Source organism: Berghia stephanieae, chromosome 4 (assembly GCF_034508935.2).
Source record: "Berghia stephanieae isolate SIO BIC M18660-M18661 chromosome 4, UCSD_Bste_1.3, whole genome shotgun sequence".
Classification (NCBI taxonomy): Eukaryota; Metazoa; Mollusca; class Gastropoda; order Nudibranchia; family Aeolidiidae; genus Berghia; species Berghia stephanieae.
In genome coordinates, this window is record NC_088363.1 from 52809697 (window position 1) to 52830075 (window position 20379).

Below are 20379 nucleotides of genomic sequence, written 5' to 3' on the forward strand. Positions count from 1 at the left end.
ATCCCTCCGGGGTGCTGGATTGCTCTAGGCGGTGTTGCTAGCGTTCCAGACATTATGTGCATCGACTTGCGAAGTTTAACATCTACCTTTTCAACGTTCCCTCTTCTATCCAACACTGGAGCGCAATACGTCGCGCCAGAATAACATAGTACCAAGGGGATGTTCTCAGCGGCGCTTGATTAGCATCCCTAGTTGATTCCGCCAGCTTCCTCAGAAAACTGTTGCGTTTCTCTATCTTCCGGGCAACTCCTTCGAAATGCACCCGATAGGTAAGGCTGTGGTCCAGCGTCACCCCCAGGTATTTTGGATGCGGCTCATATGGGAGTAGCTGGTCTCCGACGAGGAAGTTCAGTTTACAGTGTGCCAGCCACTGTATAGGTGGAAAGCAGTGGCCACGGTTTTTGAAGTGTTCATCTTCAGGTACCACTTGTCGAAGTAGGCTTTGAGTCTGGTGACGTCCTCGCTGAGGACACTCTCGAGACGGGTCCACACTTTACTTTGAGTAACGAGTGCCCAGACATCCGAGTATCCCAGCCTCAGGGAGTAAGTATTCGCTGTGTCCCTAATGTAGACATTATACAACATCGGCGCCGGAACCGAACCCTGGGGGATCCCATTCTTCAATTTCCTAACTTTACTCGTAGCGTCTCCCGGCGCGACGTGGAATTGTCTTTCCCCTAAGATTGAAGAGCAGAGCTTCAAGGTCTTTTTGCACCTTATGATCTTTGCAAGTTTGAGTATTAATCCTTCGTACCAGACCGTACCGTATGCCGTCGATAGGTCTATGGATACAGCACCAGTTTGCTGTTTCCTCTCGAACTCTGCCTCAATGTGCTCTGAGAGGGCAATGACTGTTCCGTGGTGCTCGGGTGGCAGTGCAGCGTCTATGACCGACACCCATCGCTTTAATAGAACTCGCTCCAACAATTTGATTAGCAGCTCAGAAGTGATATTGGTCTGTAACTGTCGACCTGTAAAATTTCCGTTTGCTCTGTGGAATGGAGCGGTGAGCGCTCTTAGCCAGCAGCCTGTTAAATCTCGGACTTGGGAGGGATGGCAGGGCAAACCTGCTCGATATAGGAACTGAATTCCTGTGACTTCCTGTGAAGTTCCATCTGCAGAGTGGGAGAGACTGAACTCTCGGTATTGTCACCCCGCTCTGGCATGAACTGACCTCTTCTGGCTATGCGGGAAGTCGCCGAGGACTGTCCGCTTCACCTGCAGCGGTTCACCGTTTGCTCCCTTCGTGAAGAGGGTGAGGTCAGGAGTATAATCCTTCTTATGGCGGGTGCCCCTAAAGGTACACTTGGCTGTAAGATCGTACACTAGGTGCGGCTATGTGGTCTAGTGGTATGGCACTCGCATTCGGATCGGAAGGTCCGGGTTCGAGCCTCGCTCGGCGCATAGTTGAGTCCTTGGAAAAGACTCTATACTCACATTCTTTCACCGTACTCAGGTGTAAAATGAGTATCTGGCCGTTTACAGCGTTTTCTGTGTCCGAAGTAATATCGCCTAACAGGCGTCATGTCCCGTCCTATATGTTAAGTGTTGCTGTTGGTGAGATTGAGCACGTTTAGTGGATATTGCGCTATATAAAAGCTGAACATTTTTTTAGGTGCTGATCGTTCCAGTCCATCCACGAGTGGAGTTGTCTACCTGCCTCGTTGCAGTCTCAGTAGCCCCATTCGTGAAGGTGGCTATTAAACTTTCCCAGACAGATGGACGGACGGCTAACCACCGGTACCGGTGGTGTAGTCCAAGTCGCTCTAGGTGCTTTGTAAATGTTGTGCAAAAACAGCCCACTGCTACGGAAATGCTATTCACCCCGTTGCTGTCCGTTGCGCTCTCAATGACCCTTACTTTCGATGGCTTTTTAGCGTAAACACTAACCCCTCCTTTGAGCTTCGAAGTGTCCTCTCGCTGGACCACCGTATAGCCTGGGATCTGGAATCAAGAAGATTGCGCGCCTGATTAAAGATGGGTCTCCTGTAATAGGAGGATATCAACGTTATGGACGGCCAGTAGCTTTGACAAAAGCTCATTTTTTGCCATACTCTGGCTCTCGATATTGATTGGATAATATATGCGTCAGGTCGCTAACCCTTGTATCGCATTTTCCAGCTGAAGATGTGTTAGGACGTTCGCTTATTTCTCGACCGTACCGACGACCCTGCCGACCGCTTCGTCATTGAAGAATCTGTTTCCTGGATATAATCATGTGAACATAGAATTATGGAGCCCGGTATGGCTGAATCCATTCGGGCACCGGGTTGGACTCCTTTAGTCGCATATCGGGGCGTGCCGGTCAAGTGGCCCGCTATAGGCCCGACATCCGGGGGGGGGGGGGGGGGGGGGGGCTCGTGACGATTAACCGGGATTTACTCCTTTGCCCCTGGTATACCTCAAGCTCCCCCACCAACGACAAAGTATGCGATCCACGAGGGAGTTAGATCTGGCGAAAAGTACTTTGCGATAAACATGTGTCCTATCCAAAGGGTAGCAAGCAATAACTGTTGTCTGTTTAACGCTAAAGAAACCGGGATAAATTCGTTCTATGGGCTTCATGGCGCTGAAGGACTATTATTATAGATAACGAAATGTAAAAATTCATAAAATATTCTCAAAAACAGGTTAAGGCATAAAAGTTACCGGAATCATTACAACCAATGATTGAAATAAAATTTAGAAAAATATAATTTGCTTCCAATGTCTATTGTGGACTTGTGGTATGATACCGGCCTTCGGATCGGACGGTCCAGGGTTCAAGTCCCGCTCTGAGCGGTGCACAGTTGAGTCCTTGGAAAAATAATTTTACTCAAATTCTCTCACCTCATTCAGGTGTAAAATGAGTACCTGGCTGATAACATCGTTGTCTGTCGAATATAGATAGATAGAAAGAAAGAGAGAGAGAGAGAGAGAGAGAGAGAGAGAAAGAGAGAGAAAGAGAGAGAGAGAGAGAGAGAGGGAGAGAGGGAGGGAGAGAGAGAAAGAGAGAGAGAGAGAGAGAGAGAGAGAGAGAGAGAATGGTAATTTAATCGTTCTTAGATCTTTCTTGGCGAAAGCAGTTAGATTCAAAATTAGAATTAATTATTTGGGAGAATCTTAATAAAAACTTGAAAAAAACATCAAATATAAATATGCACAAAGCCCTTCACATGTCTCTCATATTGTCGAATCAAGTCACTCAAGCATATTGAAGGGGATGACAATGTATACATATTTATTTGCGGGTCTGATAACCCAAGTGGTTATGGGCTCATTGTTGCACTGGAATACTCTCAAACAAATCAACGCAAAATCTGAACAAGTGTGTATGAAACAAAGCAAGAAAGAAACACACAGGAAAAATAAACCATCCCAAAAATCACTCCACCTTGACTATGGATCGAATCTCAGACCTTCTGTCAGTATAACAAAGTTAAATCAAGCCCATAATTGCTTTCGGCTATCAGACCTGCAAATACGGGCGGTGTGATATATACACCCTTGTGCAAAATAATTAGACAGCAGTGGATTTACTTATAATTGTCGGATGGGTTTTAAGGCATTAACCTGGATAATGTGGGGTTTGTATTAGTTTTTAGGGTTTTCTGTGACACTCCTGCGCACATTTAAACCCTAATCATCAATGTATTGTTTTATAGAACATCCATTTTTGATGCGAGTGTCCTTCAGGCAGTCATATGACAAGTATAAATTTGCATAGTGTTAAATGATAGATAGCTCACCAGAAAAAGCAGGTATCCTGACATTGAAGAAAAACACAAAAATAAGTATTTGGCCTATTGCAAGAACGCTTAATATTAACAAATCCACAGTGGTTACATTTTGAAATAACATAAAGCCACCGGTAGTGTCAATTCAAAAAGGAAGGGGAATTGTGACCGAAAAAAAAGTAAGCAAGGCCTCGAGTTGATGCTTTTTTGTTGAGAGAGAGTGTGTGTGTGTGTGTGTTTAAGACCATAAAAAGTCTAGTGATGAGCTCAGACAAGCCGTTCTTGAGCACGGTGTCACTATGTCATCCAGCACTGTCATAAGACGTCTTCTTGCAGCAGGTCTACCGCCTAGTATCACCATTATTACTTGCTATCAGCAGGTCATTCACAATCTTCAAAAGGGCGGTTTCAGTGCTATGATGCTCTCGGTAAGCAGACTGAAATGGTTCGATAAGATTATTTGAATCGAGATGATTCTTTAGCTGCTTTAGTACTACTTTTTTCCAGGAATTTTAGAAAGAAAAGGCAAATTAGATACAGGGCGGTAATTTTTCAGATTTACAGGGTCTAAATTATGCTTTTTGAAAAGAGGAGTGACGATTGCTTTTTTGTAGCAATCTGGTACAGCCCCAGACTGCAATGAGTTATTTGTGATTACAGTAATATAGTTCTAAAAAACAGTCAAGACATGTCATTAAAAGATTAGTTGGTATCGGGTAAAGGGAACAAGATTTGGATGGTGAGGCTAGGATAATTTCTTTCACTTCACCAGATGATACATGATTAAAAGTACTAAAATTATGGATACGTTTTGGGGGTCTAACACAGTCCGAATTTCCCTCATCGTTTTGAACAGCCGATTGAAGACTTAGTTTGTTTCTTATAATTTTCACTTTGTCTGAAAAATACTTGGAAAAAGCGATAGGAGGTTTTCTTCAGGAATCTTTTGGTAAATGGTTATTATCAATTCTATTCTTCATTTCTATAACTGTTTGAAAAAGAACACATGTGTTTTTACATGTGGAAATTCTATCAGTTTTTCGTTCGTTTGATATGGTCTCCTTGACTATGGTAACTTGATCTTTATAAAATTGACGATCTTCGTTTGTGTGGGACTTTCACCATCGCCGTTCAGCAGCTCTACGGCGTCTTTTTTCAACCATGATTTTGTTCATTGAGAATGTGTAGGTATCATCAAGCAGCGCCTCCACAATCATGACTGTACAACCCTAGAGAAGCTCAAGAAGGCAGTTTTTCATGGATGGTACAATGATTGTTGAATCATCGAAAGCTGCCAAAACCTCCTGGAGCCAATACCAAATCAGGTACATGATGTTCTGAAGGATCACGAGGATACATTAATTACTAGTGGCGGCAATAAATTTTATCTAAAATCAATAATCTCTCAAAAAATCTAGCATTATATTCTTCTGATTACTGTCCTAATTAATTTGCACAAGAGGGTTATGAAGTTATGCAAAATTAAGTTAACCTTCTCCTTGTCAACTGTAGGAAAATCGTCACATGTGTTACGATACAAAATAATTTTTCTCATTCAGATGTCTTTTGTCCGTAATAAATTTGAAAAAAAATATTGTTATTGTTATGTTTTTTTGCTAGAATGTAACACGCCTGACCGGCGAGTCTTGTTTTCGTTTTGCTCTTAGAATTACGTGTTTTGAGTGATTTTTATCTGACATTTCGCCTGGATTTTAATACCATCTAATTTGTGATATTCTTGTGGTTTAATTGATATACATTTTAATGATTTCTAACAGAGGATTTTTCTGAAATTTTAAAATTTTAAGTATGGATTTTCCAAAGTCAAACATAGTTTTAAACTCCTATTTGTTTACAGCCATATTGGAAACTTTATTCACTGTGGTCTATTTTACAACTTTTAACAACTACACTGTTCATAGATCTATTTATAATACTTATTTTATGAAAAGATTCAGAGGGGGTAGACGAAAACAACGCCCTATTACCACCGTCATTGGTCACCGGCCAACCCCACGCCCGCTCCCCCTACGACCTCGATCCTCGCTTCAATTTATCAACACTCGTCCCCCATCAAATCTAATGACTTCAATGAATACTCCTCACCGTTCCTTGTCAAATGTCAACACTGTCCGTGACAATCAGCATGAAATTAACGACCACCATGACAACAACTCTCAGCAACAGCACCGCTTTGAGTAACAACAACAACAACAACAACAACAACAACAACAGCAACCTGCAAGTAATGATCATACCAGTTTAAAAATTGGATTACTAAATGTTAGATCGTGCCGTAACAAAACTCAAGATATAATCGACATTATTGAAGATCATAAAATTACTATTTTTGTCATCTTGGAAACATGGCTTAATCATTTATATGATGACCCAGTCCTGAAAGCAATTACACCCGAAGGCTTTTATATTAAATCATTTCCACGCATTGGTAGGAAAGGAGGTGGAATTGCAATTATTTACAACATGTCTCTCCTTGATAAGATATCATTCCACCACGATGATTTTAGAAGTTTTGAGTACGCTGAATTTGCCATTCATACAAATAATTTTAAAAAGTTGTTTCACTGTATCTACCGCCCACCACCAAGCCAGCAAAACAACATACCAACAATTGAATTTTTATCAGAGTTCGGAGAATTTATGTCTATTCAATCCATTAACAAAAAGCATAATATTTTTATGGGTGATTTTAACATTGATTATTTCGGAAACAAAAATGAATCCAAAGTATTCCGGGAGCTTATTGATTCAAACAATTCTATTCAACTCGTAAGCGGTCCTACAAACAACCATGGCCATACAATAGATCATGTCATTACAGACATTGAACATTCTCTCTCTTCACCTGTCTTGAATATTGATAAATTAATATCGGACCATCATTTAATTGTGTTTTGCGTTTTATTCCCAGTGAAGCTTGAAATAAAAAAGATAATAACATCTCGGAATATGAAGAATATAAACATGAACATTTTTAAACAAGACCTTGACCATAACGTTGAAAATAAACATGATGCATATGGTCTCCAGGAGTCGATTGTTGGTACGGTGGACAAGCATGCTCCCTTAAAAACCAGAACAGTAAGGGTGAGATGTCAAGCACCCTGGTATAATACCGAAATGAAATTGACTGGATTAACCAGGAGGCGGGCAGAAAGAAAATGGCTCAAGTCCAGAGATGCTGTTGACAAAAAATTGTACATCGCGGCTTGAAATGATGCGAAAGACGGCTCTCTTTTTCTTGTTGCCCCACTCCATGCGAGATGACGTGCGACAATGTGGGGTATGATGGGGACCATCCCCCCCCCCCCCCCCCAAAAAAAAAAAAAAAACAACTGATACTCTTTACTGCTAAAATAACTAGGTCAGGCCGGCAAATTTAGTTTTGCATACCTTGAGGCCTGACTTGAGAGAAATCAAAACCATATCAGTTTTATCATTGGAAGAACAGGTTTGTTGTAATCAAAACATACGGTTGAAGAAAATTACAATAAATATAGATTTTATTGCTATTCGTTTTGTTCAAATGGATTGTATTCACCAAAACGAATATTACACAAATAATTCACCGAGTAGAGCCACATGATACTTGATACTATAAATAAGAATCCCAGTCCATTAACCAGACAGAGCAGTTCAACTTGTAATTGAAATGTTATTGTCTCTAATAAGTAGTGCATTGAGGGTGGATTTTCTATCCTTCTATTAATGACTGTTATCACAGTTGATATTCAAAGGAAGAAATTTTATATGGCAGTCTAATTGCTGTTGTCATGCTGTTCTTTAAAAAAAATGATATTCACAAATCTCAATGCACAGACGTGCAATACCAATACAACTATGAAAGGATCCATAGAATTCAGTGATCGGGTGATATACAATTTTTTTCTCTAGAGAAAGGTCGACAAATGGACCTCTTTTACATATGCCCGTCGTAAATGCCAATTACGTGAGTACATCTCTTTAAAATTCTAACCACCCCCCCTCCCTTTACACAGAATATACAAACATTCTAAAAATTAAAACCACTAGAACCTTGATATTGCGCAATATCCACTGAGTGAGCTCAAGACACTTGGAAAGGGCTGCTCCTAAGCCAATAGCAACATGAAGACGAGACATGATATCTTTTTGGGCGAGATAACTTTTCCTCCACCACTGTTTCCGGTCAGGTACTCATTTTACACCTGAGTACGGTGAGAGAATGTTTTTGATCCATGCAAAGAACCCCCCCCCCAAAAAAAAAAAAAAAAACCCTGAGTGTTTATATAGAGCAATATCCACTGAAAAAAGTGCTCTACAGGGAGTCTATAGCCAATAGCAACATTTAATGTGTAGGGCGAGACATGAAGCCTGTTAGGCGATATTCTGATGGGTTTTTTTCGGACAGAGACAACGCTGCTAACGGCCAAGTACTCATTTAACACCCGACTATGGTGAGTTATATAAATAAAGAGCCTTTTCCAAGTACTCAACTATACGCCACTCAGAGCCGGATTCGAACCCAGGACCTTCCGCTCCGGAGTGAGTGACCACATAGCCACATAACCTCACCCGGATTCGATCTCGATCCATTTGTGTATGAAGCGCTTACTCTATAATCTACCAACTGAGCTATTGGGACCCCGCAAAAATTAATTTTAAGCTGAACTTATAAAATTAGTGTTAAAATAAATGCCTTCATTGAGAAGAGGGCGTTTATTTCTTCAGTTTCAAGAATAACTCGCAAAAGTACACGTAGCATGCATGCTTTTGAATATTCGGCACCCCTTTTCTGGAACTCCCTTCCAGGATATATCAGAGACAGTAATGATGCAGATTTCTTTTTTTTTTTTAAACACCTTTTTAATATGTAACACCGCAGAATTATATTGCTTTGCTTCTTACTGCTTGTTTGAGTGGTTCTATGTTTGAGTGAACGTTATCACGTTACTGTTAAGCGCTTTGAACTTGTTGAGATTCGGGTTAGGGCGCTATATAAAAACCATATATTATTATTCAATCTCCTATTAATTTTTATTATTCGACTAAGACTCGGTTTTATCATCAAGTTCACTCCGATACAATACCGATTTGACGCTATGGGACACATTTCCCTTTCCGTAATGATACAAAACAAAGATTTGACAATAAAGTGCCAGAAGACAATAGAGAATAAAAATTTGGCGGCGGCGATGGGGGCTCGAACCCGCGGCCTTACTGGTACGAGTGGTGGATAGCTCAGACAGTAGAGCCACGCTCTCCCTGGCCAAGCGGTTCGAGCCCTCATCGCCACGGCGAAATTTTTATTCTCTATTATCTTCTGGCACTTTCCTACTCACTTCATTTCTTGTAATTATCAACATAAGTGCCTGCTCCACTCACTTTTCGGAAAGATTTGATTACCGAAAATGGGATGGATGGTGTTTGTTGTCAATTGATTGTTTTTCTTGATGTGTCCAACACAATGATTATTATGATGGGTCCAACTCTCACGAAAACAACGTTTGAAAAAATGCTTGAAAAACTCTAAAAGTATGCAAGGCCTAGAAAATTGAGCATTTATGTTATCGCAATATCCACTTAACGTACTCAAAGCGCTTTACAATGGGTCCCTAGTCAATAACAATACTTAACATGTAAAAAGAAATAATTTTTAAATAAAAAAATTGAACTTTATATAGCGCAATATCCATTAACTGTACTCAAAGCGCTTTACAAGGGGCCCCTGGTCAACAGCAACATTTAACATCTAGGACGGGACATACCGCTTGTTAGGCGATATTACAATTATTTGGACAAAGACAACGCTGTTAACGGCCAGATACTCATTTTACACCTGAGTGCGGTGAGAGAATGTGAGTAAAGAGCCTTTTCCAAGGACTCAACTATGCGCCGAGCGTGAGGCTCGAACCCAGGACCTTCCGATCCGAAAGCGAGTGTCATACCACAAGACCACATAGTCTTACAAGAAGAGACATGACCCCGTTTGGCGATATTATGACTTTATCCGACAAACAATATTAACGGATAATTAATCATTTTCCATCTGAATACGATTAGAGAAGCTAAGTAAAAATCCTTTCTCGAGGATTCAACTATGCGCAACTCAGAGTGGGACTCGAACCCTGGACCCACCGATCCGTAGGCGAGTGTCATACCACTTGACCACAAAGACGCATACCTGAGATAACCATCATGTAATGATCTTTAATCAGGGGATAAAACAGGCAACAAATGCATATCAGTGAGACCACATCTTTAATAAAGCTTACGGGGAGGATCGAGTCTCGCTTTGGGAGGCGCAATGTTGAGTCGCTAGAAAAGGTTCTAGAGTCACATTCTCTCACCGCACTCGGGTGTAAAATGATTTGTGATCAGTGAGAAGGAAGTCTCTAACGACAAAAAAAAATGCTATAACTCATTACAGGTTTTATGGCTTGTCCTAGTTGTTTAGTGCTTGTATGACACTTGCTTTCGGATCGGAAGATCCTGGTTCGAGCCTCGCTCGGCGCATAGTTGAATCATTGAAAAGGCTAACTCACATTCTTTCATGATACTCATGTGTAAAATGAGTACCTGCCCGTTAACAATGTTGTCTCTGTATGGAAAAATTGTAAAATCGCCTAAAGGTGTCATGTTTTGTTCTACATGTTGCGTGTTGCTGTTGATTAGGAACACTTTGTAAAGCGCTTTGAGCACTTTAAGTGGATATTGCCCTATATAAAACCTCATGTTTTAAATATTGTTTTAGTGTTGCTGTTGGTTTGGGATTCCTTGTTAAGTGCTTTGACCACATACAATCTTTTTACTGTGTTTTGTTTTGTTTTGTTATTTTACCACCTTGTTCTCACCATGAGGCTTGTGACCGACTGGTTATGGCATTGTACTGTGACCCGAAAATTTTGTATGTAACGGACAATATTTACCGTACATTTTAGAATATTTCCATCACAACAATGAGCCCATAAAAATTTGGGTTATCAGACCTGCAAATAAATGTATTTACATCAATATGAGAGCTTTAAAGAAAAATGAATCAACAACACCACATTGTAGAGGTAGTAGGTAGTCAATGAGCAGTAATCAAAGCATTAGATTTACTGTAAAATTTATTTGTAATCATTCTGTCCTCACATTTATGTATACATGTAACTAGCACAAATAATTAAAACATTAAGTACTATAAAATAATATGACTATATATACAAGAGAGCTTATCATAACACTATATATATATATATATATATATATATATATATATATATATATATATATATATATATATATGTATATATATATATATATATATATATATATATATATATATATATATATATATATATATATATATTGCTTCTGTTCAAACAATTCAGGTTTCTGATGATGATGATGATGATGATAATGATGATGATGATAAAATAATAATAATATACTAATAATAATATTAATTATCAATAATAATAATAATAATAATAATAATAATAATATAATGAATAATAATAATAATAATAATAATAATAATAATAATAATAATAATAATAATAATAATAATAATAATAATATATAATAATAATAATAATAATAATAGTAATAATAACAATAGCTATCAATTCAATAAGGGTCATTATGACACTGTCTGGCTGGTCTCCTTGAAGCCTTTGTGGACGTGCAATTCACAACAACAGCATTTAAAATCAACGATGCATATCGTAATATAATATACAATGCTCTTCAGACAAAGACCCTATTGATTTCAGCATTTAATTGATGAATTTCCTGACTGGTGCTTTGTTCTGTCAGGCTTGGTTCTAATTCTACAGAATTGATTGATTGATTGTAGCTGTCATTTAAAAAAATATTCTTACAGGCTGAGTTCGAGTTTATTTCCACATGACATCAAATCTCACCCTTTCAATATAGATAATGTACAAAAGATGAATACAGCAGCCTCGAAAAATCACATAATATGTGCTATTACTCTTATGTAGCCTAAGTAACATGCAGCATATTCTGACAATGAAGAAAATTTGAATTGAATTGAATTGAATTGGGTCACAAATAATGATAGGTGCGTTGGATTTGAAAAAAATCCCGTTGTTAAAAGGTTAAAATCATATTGATTTGATAAAATAAGTAGCCTCGTTTACTTTTGTCTTAATTAATTTGTAAGTCATTACGCTTTAGCCAATGGTAAATATTCATGATAAAGGATATCTGCTAAGTAATCATAATAATGAAATCGGAATAACATGTAGGAGGAAACTGAAGTTTTTATTAATATTGTATTAGAAAACAGAACCTTCCTCCGCCCCGTCCAATGAGCTTTATGATTTATGTCTCAACGAAGAGACTATACTCTTGAAGTTAGTGATCTAAACCAATGACTCTTTTGGACGTTGTATTCAGATGGAAAATGATTAATTATCCGTTGCTTCTTATTCTTCCTTCTTTCAATCGAGCTAAAGTTTATCAGAAACATTCATTTCAATATTTTACGAAAACTATAGTTATTATCATTAAGAATTTTTAAAAATTACAAGTCAATTTGCAGCAACAGAATTTGCACCTGCAACAGCCGCAGAGTTTCCTGTTATCCTGGGAACAGCCAAATTATTTGAAACACCTGATCCATTTCTAATATTACCAAAATGGGCCGGTACTCTCCCGCTACTCGTGTTACGAATAAAAAACGACCTGGGCACAGTTTGATGATGCGAGGGACGAGACTGTCTTGTCAAGAGTGTGGTCCTCGAACGCTCAAAAGAGGGTCGTGGCCGAAGGACAGCGCGTCGGGATTCACATCTCTCCGAAACGAACCCTGAATTTGAAGATCCTACTGCTCTTGACTTGTTACCATTATTATTATTATTATCCGCACTGGACAGAACTTCCCTTCCACCTGATCGTGAGACTGGTGGCAATACATTCAGAGGTCGTATTTTGCAAGAGCTCTTTATTGTTCCGTTTGGGGTCCACATACATTGTTTACAGTCGTCAAAAAGTTCCATTTTGGACCAGGAATGAAATCCTTTGTCCATATATCCGTCGAGCTTCCAGAAAAGAGACTGACGATACCGGGCGCTCTCTGTCGGACGAGAGATACGGTTGACAATCTCGTCCTGTTCTTGTTGAGTAATAGATGACGTTTCTTTCACCCTTTCTGCTGGTGGCGCCGATTCTGAGCGTCTCTGGTGGTACCATGGTGTGTTCCTCATCTTGGGTTATCACTGAAATGAAAATTATCAAATCTAAATTTCATTCCACTTAATAAATATAAAACCTTGAAGTTTATTAAAACATAAATCCATGAGTCAAACTTAGTTTCTCACTCCTATATGTAAAGTGCGATTGATGTTGCCAGCGTAACACTATTTTGAAAATCCTGGTCCCTTTAAAACACGATTGCGTATTGTTGCTGCATGATGGTAGTAGTCACGTTTTCAACTCCAAGCCGACCACCAGTTCCAACTTTTGTCTGAGGAGCACGCGGTTAACTTTAGCTTTTATATACATTTTCTTCCTTCTATCGGAGGCAGATGGGCATTATTGAGGCCTTCCTGCTGTAAAACAATACTGTTTTTGTCCAAAAACATCACATTAAAGAGTTACTTTTGTACTTTATTGTCATACAAGACTATCGTCAGGTCAACCAATTTATGCAAGGAGAAGATTCGTCTTTAATTCTCCAAGTTTGAGCTATGACAAAAAATACACTCTTCCAAAATATCAAAATGAAAAAATCTAAGGCAGATATGAGCTGAGAAATTTATTGAATATAATGGAAGAGCCCTCACCACAAATTGTTCTGACCGCCGCCCACAACTGGACTCAAAACCGGGCCTTATATATCAAAATTTGAGTGTCATGCCACTTGACCACAAAGCCACACACTATATTATACAATGGAATCCTGATAAAGCGACCACTGCCTGACCAGAGAGAAAGGTTGACGTTATCCATTATCTACGGAACACACTTAGATAGATAACAGGAAGTTTTGAACCAAAGAGAGATGTTGACTTTAAACAGAAGTTACCTTGAGAGTGTTGACTTCATGCGGGTTTCACTGTATTATAATTGGGTGTACGTGTTTGTTGTCTAGCATTGAGTAATACGTGTTTTTAAGTATGAAATTAGAACAAGGTAACAGAAACATTGGAAATGAGTCTATACAGTTTAATCTTATTTTAGTTGTTGATAACATCATCAAAATGAAGACAGAATGTGCGTAATGATTCATAGTAGAATAATCCACAGATCTTTTTTTTTTCATTTTCATAAATATTTTCCGATCAGGGAACGAACCTGAAATCGTCTGCTTGACGTTAATACTAGCAATATTCTGAACATCTACGTTTAATTTGTTGTACGTTGGCTTTCTTATTTAGTGATTGGTTCATTTCGTCAGCTAATGGCGTGCCGAAAAGACATTGATCAAAATTGATTTTATTCTTTCCTCGTTTATATTGGAGTGTTGTGGTTGCCTTTGTTTTCAAAACGTGGGAAAGTGGTGTGACAATTGAGAGAGCGAGGGTGGGGGGGGAGAGAGAGAGAGAGAGAGAGAGAGAGAGAGAGAGGAAGGGACGAGAGGGGGTTATGAGGTAGAGGGGTAAAGTGATGAATGATGAATAAAAAGAAAGATATATTGATTAGAATATTGAGAGATAGATAGATAATTAGATAGATAGAAATAGTAGAAAGAGAGATAGATTGATAGATAGATAGATTGAAAGAGATAGAAATGGAAATATGAAGGCAGGCGAATAGATACGGGGTGGGGGGGGGGTGGAAAGAGGAAGATAGAGAAGACAAAATAGAGAAATACAGATATATATATATATATATATATATATATATATATATATATATATATAATATAGAGAGAGAGAGAGAGAGAGAGAGAGAGAGAGAGAGAGAGAGGCAGACAGACAGAGAAAGAAAGAAAGCGAGAGAACGAGAGAGAGAGAGAGAGAGAGAGAGAGAGAGAGAGAGAGAGAGAGAGAGAGAGAGAGAGCGGTAAGACTGAACAAGATAGAGAACGATGGGGGGTGGGGATGAGGAGAAAGGTGTTGGTGTTTCGGGGTAACAGGCAGGGTGTCCAAGGGTTTTAAGCAGTTTGGCGGTATTTATCTCACGTTATGCTTTCAATAATTTAATACAGGTCTACCCAGACTAGATCAATACTTTATATTATCTCTAGGTCCGTCACCGCCGCTGCCGTGTATATTGCCATACTCTGAAAAAACACATTTTAAATATTTTGGCCAGAAAACTCGCACCTCAAATATCACTCGATTAAAATAACCTTCTTTTTATCAAAAACTCTCAAGCCCTGAGTCCGAGGTTTAAGAGCTTTTGACAAGATGAGGGTCATTCTAATCGATTGATTTTGAAGGACAAGTTTTCTGGCCAAATCTTTTTAAAACGTGTTATTTCAAAGTTTGGCAATATAGTTACCTTTCTTATCCATGAAGTGGCTTTTGGAATATCATAATGTTCCAGACATGATCAAGAGAGAAAAGCTATTGATATTTAGAATAATAATTTCAATTGGGACACGTCGTAAACCTTTCATAAAGTTGATGTTATGATCTTAAAGTTAACTACTTCTTTTAAACACAGGAGCAATAAATGAAATAATGAATTGACATTCTTTTTGACCTAATTATGATGAAGTGAAAAGTCAAATGAATGCCTTGTAAGCTTAAGATTACGTGCGGCTTTGTTATTCTCGGCCACGACACTCGGCTTGTGACCTAAAGGTTGAAGGTTCAAGTCCCGCTTTTGGCTAGAAACGATGAGTTACTGCCTTTACTCACATGTACTCACCATACGTAGATGTGAAATGTATACCTAGCTGGTAAAAGCGAAAATAAGTTATAATGGCGCCTTACAGGCATTTTGAATTGTCTTACATTTTCAGTGATGTCAGCTTCGGACTCTTTGTAAAGCGCTTTGGGCATATTTAGTAGATGTGCGATTTATAAAATCTCTCATAAATGAACCAAGTAAAGTAATAGTTTACATGTATGACGTAAGACGTAAGAGAGAAACAGTTAGTGAACCAAGTAACGTATCAGTTTGCGAAAGCATATGTATGACGGAAGACGTAATAGGGAAACAATAATACTTATATCGAAAAAAAAAACATTTCTAGACCAAGCTTGATATTATGTAACATTTTTGGTGTGACTTTATGGAATGCCGAAAATAAATTCGTTCCATCCAACAAACGTAAAATACAAAATGAGAAGATTTGAGGTCTTACAGTAAATTCCCATAATCGAGGGAATACGTTTGTCTAACCCCGTCCTTGATCTTCATTTGATCCTCATTTGGGACTAGTTTCTCTGAATTATGGCTTATTGCTTGCTTTATTTTGTAGGATTTGTGACTTTACTCCACACGAAGGAACCATAAACCCTAAAAGCATTGTATACGTGTGCGTTGACCTTATTACAATGTTCACTATGTTGGACATAATTAAGGGACACAATCAATGGAAAACGTATTCCCTTTATATCAAAACCATGTTGTACAAAATTCTCATCAAATCAGAACTTGACCACAACTGTCACACCTGGGTTTGAACCCAATGACTGTAATGCACCATATAGATAGAACGAAGCTGACGTCAATCGAGTCTTTGTTATTGTTTTCTGCCATCCACGTTTATCAGTAATTCTCACTAAACTGTATTATCCAGACTATAAACGTTCTTGGTTCACATAGTTTTGTGTGTTGGTCCGTTATACTTCCGGATGGCAATGTTGTGAGCTTCTTAGCCAAGAGCATACTATCTTTATGTTATACTGAATTCAGCTCTGCTTGCGGATAAATGTATAGACATATAGAAAGAACGAAATTGACGTCACTCAGCTTTTTGCTTTCGTTTTCAGACAGCCATTTTAATGATTAGATCTCACTAAATTATATCAATCAACCCTATTGGATCTTCTCCCATTTGTGTGTGAAGCGAGTGCGCTACCAACAGAGCTATCGGGACCCCCATAATAATATAAACCTAAAGATGAATGAGGCATTGCCGTTGTGTGAAGCCATTCGCAAATCAGTTCTAAAAGCATTTTCTTCATAATAAAACCAGGTCTTGCTTATTTTCTGACACACTACTTAGCCAGGAGCCAACATTTTCATCTTTACACCTAACTAAAGGCCTGAACTAGTGTTAAACACACTTCCTCCATTATATAAATCTGGAGCTAATAATTTATGCCTTGCAGTTGGCTGAAACCAGTAGGCAAATTACTCCTAATACTCGAGTCATTGCTCCTGTCTAAAGACACGTACTAGTTAGTGTTAAGCACATTTCTTTCATAATGTAACTCAGTCCTTATTGTAGCTGGACACCCTACTACGACAGTAGACAAATCTTTTTAGACAGTGGAGTGTTAAGCACATTTCTTTCATAATGTAACTCAGTCCTTATTGTAACTGGACACCCTACTACGACAAATCTTTTTAGACAGTGGAGTCTTAAACTACGTTAAACACTTTTTTTTCACAGTATATATTTTTAGTCATGACTAATTAACTTGTAGTGTTAAAAGACAAACGTTAAACGCATTTCTTCACACTATAAAAATCAGGTCTTGATGTAGTCTGACACCTTACTAAGCCCATAGCCAAATCACTCCGAACACCCCAGTCATAAACTAACGTTAAACCCATTGCTTTCATAATGTAAATCAGGTCTTGATGTAGTCTGACACCTTAGTTAGCAAATAGCCAAATCACTCCAAACATCCCAGTTATAAACTAACGTTAAACCCATTCCTTTCATAATGTAAATCAGGTCTTGCTCTAGTCTCACACCTTACCAAGCCAGCAGCCAAATCATTCCCTTACTCCCGGCTCAAGGCCAAGAGTTAAACGCATTTCCTTCATAATGTAAATCGGGCCTCCCTGTTGTCGACGTCCTACGAAAGTAGCCAAATCCTTCCTATCACTTGAGTCTTTACACCTGACCACTGGCCTGAACTAGTGTTAAACACATTTCCTCCATAATATAATTCAGGCCTTGCTGTTGTCTGAAGCCAGGAGCCAAATCACTCCTAACACTTGAGTCTTTACACCTGACTAGTTCTAATAATTCTACAAGAAGTATTATGACTCTCTGATAATCCCCTGCTGTACAACCAGTCACTCCCCCCCCCTCTCTCTCTATCTCTCTCTCTCTCTCTCTCTCTCTATCTATCTATCTATCTATCTATCTATCTATCTATCTATCAATCTATATATCTCAATCTCATTCTTTCTTTCTTTCTCTCTTTCTTAACTCTCTCACCCTCGTTTTCTCTTTCTCTCTCTTTAACTCGCTCGTTCTCTTTCTCTCTCTTTAGGTCTCTCACTCACTGTCTCTCTCTCTCTCTCTCTCTCTCTCTCTCTCTCTCTCTCTCTCTCTCTCTCTCTCTCTCTCTCTCTCTCTGAAGAAGAAGAAGAAGAAGAAGAAGAAGAAGAAGAAGAAGAAGGCAAATAATAAAATTAATAACAATAATAGTAAAAATAATAAGATATAATAAAAAAACTAATATATATAATAATAATAATAATAATAATAATAATATAATAATAATAATATAATAATAATAATAATAATAATAATAATAATAATAATAATAATAATAATAATAATAATAATAATATATAAAATTATATTATTATTATTATTATTATTATTATTATTATTATTATTATTATATTTATTATTATATTATTATTATTATTTTATTATTATTATTATTATTATATTATTATTATTATTATTATTATTATTATTATTATTATTATTATTATTATTATATTATATTATTATAATTATTTTTATATTATTATTATTATTATTATTATTATTATTGTTGTTGTTGTTATTATTATTATTATTATTATTATTATTATTATTATCATCATCATCATTATTGTTTGCAGAAATAGTGGTATTATTGTCACTATAATCATTATCATTATTATCACTAAACTAACATAAATAATTGGCTCACCCGATGCTATCTTTGACCTATCATAAGAACCTATAATAACAATGTGACTGTCAACACTGCCAAAAACAAACACAAGAACGATCACAGTATCACCACAGCTATTGAATTCATAATTCATTTTTTAAATTTTATCTCACCTTGACTCTTCAGGCAGTTCAGTAATTCTAATAAAATATCATTTGAAATTCTGTTTCGTCGATTACGGTAATATTTTCCTCACACTTGAAAACAATCACAAAAGAAGTCAATCTGTCTCCCCGATTACTTCGATAACCAAACCACAACTGTACAAGCTGCCAATAAACTATATATATTACCCTATAGCGCGGGTGTTAAGCCCTGCATTTATTAAAACCAATCTGACTTCTCCGCTTGGGTAGAATCGTCGCTATCAATAAAACTGTTAGGAAAGACTTATCTTACAATTTTCAAAATTTTGTGCGATAATTTTATGAAATAAGATGGGATCTTAATTTTCGCAAGAAGATTGCGTTATCTATTGTACCCTAGATCTATTTGCTGTTGTCATTAATACTTACGTACACAAAATTCTTTTTTTTTTTTTTTAAATCGGCACGTCCGTCCATTGTGCCGCTATTCATATGCATTATTTGTAGCAGAGCGGGTAAATAGAATGTTCATTGATTAAAGTAATGATGCAGACAAGAAACATTTGATTTGTTCCAGCAACCAAATGCGGGGTTAATATTGTTTGAGTAAGAAAAGAAAATGTCTGAAATTGGGTTTGTACTCGGGGTCCTAGGTTATGGTTCAATTCTTATTCGACTCGACTATTTCACTCCACCATCCGGTTTTAACCCACACCAACAATAACATCAACAAACAAACAAACAAAGCAAATAAATTAAAGTAGATATTAAGTACTCTCTCTCTCTCTCTCTCTATATATATATATATATATATATATATATATATATATATATATATATATATCATCCTTCTCTTCCTTACCCGTTTCCCATCATCTCTCTTTACAGAGCATTCGCCAATCGACTTCTCTATATACTTACCAACTCCTTTCCAACACTCCAATGTCTTACACATTTACTGCTACAGGCTTGATATGAGACGTCCACCTTTAATAAATACTAAAAACCAATCAATCAGTGCAAATGATCGATGGAAGTCGATAGCCTGCAATATATACGCTGATCGTTAATCGCGGTTCGATTCACGCCGGGGTGAAAAAGCCGACAGAAACAATTATAGTGCATTAGCCTGGCCTTAGGCTTGGTGACCTAAGAAACAGGCTGTTACGTCATCAATACGACTAGATTTATGTGGTGTTGGAATAAGTTGTATTAAGTATCAAGGCATGTGTGATCAATTGTCTCAAGACGGTAATATGGGCGACCTTATACAGTTATACAAAATTGGCCACCGTTTTGACCAAATTGACTACAAAACACTCTCAGGTAAAAATTTACTGGCGGAGACAAATACAAAAAAAAAAATCATCACACATTTCAAAACTATTCTTTCATTGTCAGGTCAAGTAATATATGGGACAATTTTACAGATTATAACCAAAGGCTCAAAAACTACAAATCAGTGTAGACAATAATCATGGGTTACCTTATACAATTATGCAATAATTGTCCCGATTTTACCAAATTGACCAC

At 37.6% G+C, this 20379-nt stretch overlaps 1 protein-coding gene across 4 annotated transcripts; it reads right to left on the reverse strand.

The window, feature by feature from the left end:
• Positions 1-11288: 11288 nt before the first annotated feature.
• LOC144970800 (uncharacterized) lies at positions 11289-19856 on the reverse strand. Of its 4 annotated transcripts, none has more exons than XM_078910822.1 (2): positions 19768-19856; positions 11289-12946 (listed from the first exon to the last, which is right to left on the reverse strand). In XM_078910822.1, exon 2 carries the CDS (start codon positions 12932-12934, stop codon positions 12260-12262), a length of 675 nt encoding a protein of 224 aa, XP_078766948.1. In that variant the 5' UTR covers positions 12935-12946; positions 19768-19856; the 3' UTR covers positions 11289-12259. The 4 variants fall into 4 exon arrangements, with proteins under 4 accessions (XP_078766948.1, XP_078766946.1, XP_078766947.1 ...); XM_078910820.1 differs by lacking the exon at positions 19768-19856 and adding an exon at positions 18874-19054; XM_078910821.1 differs by lacking the exon at positions 19768-19856 and adding an exon at positions 18737-18864.
• Positions 19857-20379: the final 523 nt, after the last annotated feature.

Excerpts from the sequence above, each read along its gene's own strand:
- LOC144970800 (XM_078910822.1), bottom strand. The coding sequence starts at position 12,934 with ATGAGGAACACACCATGGTACCACCAGAGACGCTCAGAATCGGCGCCA.